General features: G+C 38.6%; 1 protein-coding gene across 1 annotated transcript; it reads left to right on the top strand.

Moving 5' to 3' along the window:
• Window positions 1-918: 918 nt before the first annotated feature.
• LOC120468048 (G2/M phase-specific E3 ubiquitin-protein ligase) lies at window positions 919-5,760 on the top strand. The gene is made up of 7 exons (XM_089119100.1): window positions 919-1,073; window positions 1,165-1,261; window positions 1,874-2,030; window positions 3,054-3,151; window positions 3,410-3,554; window positions 4,157-4,281; window positions 4,872-5,760. Exons 1-7 carry the CDS (start codon window positions 947-949, stop codon window positions 5,164-5,166), a joined length of 1,044 nt encoding a protein of 347 aa, XP_088975226.1. The 5' UTR covers window positions 919-946; the 3' UTR covers window positions 5,167-5,760.
• The last annotated feature ends 426 nt before the right edge of the window (window positions 5,761-6,186 follow it).

Raw genomic sequence — 6,186 nt, 5'->3', positions numbered from 1 at the left:
CTACGGCTGTTCTGCTGGTGCGGGTAGGCAGCCGAGTGGCTTACCATGCCAGTGACGTAGTCGAACGTTGAAATCCAACATGGCGGCGCCCGTGTAACAAAAACAACACTTTTAATGTACCATTTTATCCCTTTTAACAAATTCTGCCATTTTAAAAATTGTACCAATGAGAATAAATAAAATACATCTGTTATATCACCTTTTCTCAAATTTCAGTTCAGTTCATCTTTAATAATAAATGACTGACAACTGCCAATCAGGTTATCTGACACATTGTATGGCTGCATTTTCAGCAAGAAGATGAGGAGCTTGATTCTCCCATTCCTGTGACCTTTGATTCTCCCATTCCTGTGAATGTAGTGCCATCTTCAAACAAGGTGTGGTTCTATGTAGGACAGAATAATATTGCTATAATTTGTTTATATTTTTATTACTCCAGATTTTGAGTGAAAACATAAATGAGCATTTACCATTTATGATGAGGGGGTTTGCTATCAAAACGTAAACTAATTCTGTCTGTACATCTTCCTATTTAGCCAAATAAGATAATATGCCCGATATGTAACAAATACTACCCAATCCATAACATTGAGTTCCACGCTAGTATCTGTGGAGAGAGGTACGTCAAGTCACTTAATAACATCAAATATTTTGGTTGGCTGTGTTTAGTTGTAATTCGTTGTAACTTTCATTAGTTATAGTCCTGTAAGGAGCCCAGATGATGGACCTGAAAGTCCCCATGATCTGCAAGAGCCAGCACAAAATCCAATAGATGACATCTCATGGTACAAAAAAGGGATCTTGAAAGTTTGATTTATCTGCCAAAATATATTTAGATTTTTAAGATGCAATCATTTATTTTAACAGTGAAGAAGATGTTCTGCGTTGGGTTGACTCAAAAGTTGACAGGGGGAAGAGCTTCAACATTTGTGTCTCGAGGGACAACATGCTAGAGAGAGGTCTAAAGCTTTGGCAGCGGCAGAAGACTGGAGGTCCAGCAAACGAGTTAAAAATCACCTTCATAGGAGAAGCTGGCATCGACACCGGGGCATTAAGAAAGGAGTTCCTGTCTGGTAAGTAGTAAGCCACTCAAAAGGGTGTAATACTTGGAAATCAACAATGAAAACCCATTGACTGAGGTTGTTCTCTGGTTTATGTCCACAGAGATGGTTGCTGGGATAGAGATGCGACTCTTTGAAGGAGGGGAGAAGGGGAAGATCCCAAAATACTCAATCACTGACCTGGACAAAAACCATTTCAAGTTTGTCACTTTTATTTATTTTCTCATATTAACGCTATTACTTATTTACATGTGCTTACACAATGGTGTATACTATAATGGTGTACTATGTATACTATTGTGTGTCCAACTACTCACTGGGATCCAAAGTGATGTAAACTTAGAGTTCCTACAACACAAGCAAAAACTTTTGTAGTATATCCTATTCTTGGTAACTTGATATCTCAGGACAAACAGCTTGACACAATTTCATTAAATGTGGCCAGAAGGTGCTGTTGGACTCTGAACTAAGATTTTTGAATTGAAAGGTCAAGGTGCATGTAATCTCACAAGGTGGTTTTAGTCTGAGCAATGTGATCTTTGAGATGTCTTGATAATTTAATCACAATTATCTTAAATATCTGCTTTCATATTTAAAATATATTCCCTCAGTCTTCGCTACATGAGGTAAACAGAGGATGTTGGCCTGGATGGCAAACTGTTACTTGAGGAATATTATACTCACATGGCAGCATTTTCAACAAAAACCTTTCTCTTGGAAACATATTGATGGGAATGGCCAGAATGAAAAAAGTAGGTCGATTCATAATTTTGGCATAACATTACACTTTTATTCCCCCCTCTTATATACAGAGTTGCTGGGGAAATATTTGCAGTGAGCCTAGGCCAAGGTGGGCCGCCTCCACGCTTTCTTCAAGAGTGGTGTTACCAGTTTTTGGTGACTGGGACACTGAAGGACATCACAAAAGAAAACGTGTATGATGCAGAGTTATCCACATTAATCGAAAAGGTGTGTTTAAAGGGATAGTTCACTTTGAAATTAATTGTTGGTATGTATGTACCTCAAGGGCTTCCTAGATGTAGGTGTCTTTGTTTCCACAGTATCTTCAATTTTGATAATTAACCGTTGTTGTCTGTCAGTCATACACTGGAGGTGCAGGGGGTCAACCTCAAAAAGCATGCACAGAGAGTCAAAATTAAACATGATTTAATGACTCGTAAATGTAAGTACACATTGATGGCCTAAGACACGAAACAAGCGGTTTGTGTGAGAAAACCAACAGTATTTATATCGTTTTTACCTCGTGTAATCACAGTGACGCCCAAGTGATCTGAATCAGTTTTGCAGTGTCCACTTGAACCGAACTGAATCAGTTCAATGTTACGCCGGAAGTGATCGCTTGCGTGTGACGTCACTCAATATTTACACGGAGATTTTGGAAGTTTTACCTTTTACTAAACATATTTAGATATCCCGAAATCGTCTTCCATTGCGGGTTTCCCGTATATCTAAATATGTTTAGTGAAAGGTAAAACTTCCGAAATCTCTGTATAAACAAAGAGTGACGTAGGCGCGCAAGCGATCACTTCCGGCGCATGTGCTGACCGAAGCACCCTGCTCTCAGATCAGTTGGACGTGGATATGATTACACAAGCTAAAAACGATATAAATACTGTTGGTTTTCTCACACAAACCGCTCGTTTCGTGTCTTAGGCCATCAATGTGTACTTACATTTACGAGTCATTAAATCATGTTTAATTTTGACTGCTCTTTGAGGTTGACCCCCTGCACCTCCAGTGTATGACTGACAGACAGCAACGGTTTTACCTAAAAATATCAAAATTGAAAATACTGTGGAAACAAAGACACCTACATCTTGGATGCCCTTGAGGTAAGATAAAACATATCAAAAATTAATTTCAAAGTGAACTATCCCTTTAAGTCTCAAGCACATATCCTTTCTATTATGAAAGTGTTGTGTGAAAAATATATATATTTTTTTAAATAATTTTTGTAAAATATGCTTTTAGATTGAAAATGCAACTGATGTGACGCAGTACACAGAGGAAATCCTCAACTGTGGATACACTGGCCCCATCACATTGGAGCATCAAGACAGTATTGTAAGGTATATGCATTGTTTTTTCCATAGCTCACCAAATGTATCATGGATTTTTACCAAGGTGTAGCGAACAAGCTTGGGTCTACAGATGAAGAGTTAAGGTCACTGGGCCTCATTCACAAATCGTGCTACACACAAATCTGTGCTTAAACATTGCGTACAAACGTTTGAAGCCAAACACTGGGAGTCAGCAATGTTTTCAAAAAATTCTGCTGTAAAATAAGCACTAAAGTCAATGTCCAATGTCTATCTTGTTTTTGTTAGAGCTGTTTTGCTACATGCCACCACGAAGCGTACACCAATGCTTCAACAACTGCGAGAAGGCCTTGAACTCTATCAACTGCTGTCAGTTATGCAAAGGAAACCCAAGGAATGTCGGGATCTTTTCGTGATTGGGGATGATGACAAGGTAAAATACACAAGACGGGTGCTCATAAAGCAAAGACGTATGCCACATGAATGCTTTTCAAACTATGTCTTGCTCACGAGCCTAAAGCAAGGGAACTTTATTTAAATAGTAAAGTTAAAGCACAAAGTGCAATGGGGTAGCAGGGTTCGCTGTTGCCTATCTCCAGCATTCACTGGGCGAGAGGCGGGGTACACCCTGGACAGGTCGCCAGTCTGTCGCAGGGCAGAATAGAAACATTAAAGTCCAAAACCTGTAGGTCTCACACCCCTCGCTTTGAGCTGGCTTTCTGTGTTGCCTTGTCCCCCTTCTTTGACAATTAATGGAGTGGGCTTTTTTTTTTAAAGATTTTTATTGGTTCCGACCTATAATAACTGTACTGTTGAGTTTAAAGTGGTTCATTATTTCATCTCCCCACTATTTTACTCGTGATCTAACGACAAATGATAGCTAACGACTTGTGACATTTTAGGATTAGATTCCAATTTAAATATCACATCTCATACTGGTTTCTGTGCTAAAAAATTTTGGAAATGCTTTTGTCTGTCTTTATTTATAAGATGCAATCCAAAACGAACCAGCCCAATGTACTTTATTGTTTCAAGGTTGATTCACATTACATCATCTCCAGCCTGGCTCCAGTGATGAGTGATACTGGATCGCTAAAACACAAGACAGAGGCACAGATACTAGAGTTCTTTCAAGATTTCCTTCTCGCCCTGGAGGGTATGTATTGGCAGTATATTTTTACATGTAAATAGCAGAGGTACTCTGTCTGCAGCAGCTGATTTGAAAGGATAGTTTGAATTTTTTGACATAACTCTGTATGACTTCCTCACCAGCAGCTTTAGTGCATCAACAGTGACCAGGCTACAACTTTGTCCTGTTAGCTGAGATTTGTCTAATTTTCATTGTTAAACAATAGCTCCCAGCTACGGAGCCCCCCTAGTCCCACTTTGGCAAAAAAAACATTATTATAACTATCTCGTGGCCTCAAGATATTAACTTGTAGCCTCAAGATAGAGTTAGTATCTTGAGGCCACGAGTTACTATTGTGACGAAATCATACAACTTCATGTCAAAAAAACAGAACCAAACCTTTAAGGTCAGATGCAAGTAAAATGCATACTGGGAGTGTCACTATCATATAGGTATGTGCTTCTACCAGTGCAGCTCCCCTCGCTTTTGGTAATTTCTCTGATGGATAACATTGATGCAGCTCAGTTATTTTGAATGAAAAATGTGATTTCAAAGTGAATTTTGAAATTTTTCACAATTTTCTTGCATTTGACTATGTATATCTAAAGATGGGGACGCCAGTCAGCCTGAGGAAGAAGACAATGGATCACCTCTCTCTGTTCCTCGAGTGATGCAATGGCTGACAGGGCAGGCTCACAGACACCTGCTGGTTTCAGAAAGGCGGAATTTTAAAATCAAAGTTCTTTTTGATCACACTTGTCTTGAACGCATGCCAAAGCACACAGTGTGCTACCCTGTTGTGAGTGCATGTAGCACCACAATAACATTTCCCACAGTCCATCTGAAGGACAGCGAAGCATTTAACTCCAACCTTGAAATTGCAATTAGATATGGTTCCAGGTTTGATAGGGTTTAACTTTGTTTAACTTGTTTTACTAAAGCTGATGTGTTAAGTCAGTTTAATTTTAGTTCGACCCTCATCCTCTCAAACTATTATTAATCAACACTACTGCAAAATGTCTCATGTTGTCTGCTGGGTGTTCTGTTATTTTCTTGAAACCATGTATTTTTTTTCATAATATTTGCTAACATGGTCTTGCATATAGAAAGGTTCTGAGATATACTGTACAATTAATGGTATACCAGCATTGACACCCCCTCCTTCTCTGAAGAAAAATTTAACATGACAGGATCATTTCAATTGGCAACATGCTCAAAAGCTGTTTCGTCTCATGAGTGTTATACACTATTCTCAAATTTATACAAAGCAAAATTGAAAAACATTTCCTTATTTGGTATTTCTGCTTGTTTCCCAGATAAGGATGGGTATGGCATTTGCTATTAAGTGTTGACCGCTCCAGAAAGTGTCAAGAGGTGTTACAAATTGTGTTGAAGTTATAGTCGTTTGTTACTATAATAATTGTTAATTATCATTATTATTAGAATTTGATCCTATGATGATAATGTATTTTATTGTCATATGAAAATCTGTTTTAATAATTGGTATACATACAGTATTTTTCACTCAGGGTTTTTAAACTCAAGCAGGTCCCAAACTTAATTGATTAGAATATTCAAATGTTCATTGCAGCCGGGCGATTCAGGTTCTACTGTCGAGTCATTATTATTCTGTATTTTGCCCCAACATTGAAATAATGTTGAATTAAAGAGTAAGTTCTCTTCAGTATATGAGGGTCTGATGCTTCTGATTGTGATTTTTTTTTTTATGTTTAGAGACGTGTGAATATATAGAAGACAATGAACATGTTGATCTCACAATGGAGAAATTCACTTCTGCATCTTAACCCAGACCCTCATGGAGCAGTGGGCTGCCACTGTGTGACACCTGGGGAGCAATCTGGGTTTAAGGGTCTTGCTCAGGGAGCCAGAGTGCAGGCAGTTTGGATCAAACCGGGTACTTGCATCCTTCTCAGGT

The sequence above is a fragment of the Pimephales promelas genome, chromosome 2 (genome assembly GCF_988280905.1).
Source record: "Pimephales promelas chromosome 2, fPimPro1.hap1.1, whole genome shotgun sequence".
In the NCBI taxonomy this organism is placed as follows: Eukaryota; Metazoa; Chordata; class Actinopteri; order Cypriniformes; family Leuciscidae; genus Pimephales; species Pimephales promelas.
The sequence above is the reverse complement of the archived record's forward strand: the minus strand, read 5'-3'. Positions and strand labels throughout refer to the sequence as shown.

Excerpts from the sequence above, each read along its gene's own strand:
- LOC120468048 (XM_089119100.1), top strand. The coding sequence starts at position 947 with ATGCTAGAGAGAGGTCTAAAGCTTTGGCAGCGGCAGAAGACTGGAGGT. Across the intron at positions 3,555-4,156 it reads TGATTGGGGATGATGACAAG|GTTGATTCACATTACATCAT; the intron begins GTAAAATACACA and ends TATTGTTTCAAG. Across the intron at positions 4,282-4,871 it reads CTTCTCGCCCTGGAGGGTAT|TCAGCCTGAGGAAGAAGACA; the intron begins GTATTGGCAGTA and ends TGGGGACGCCAG.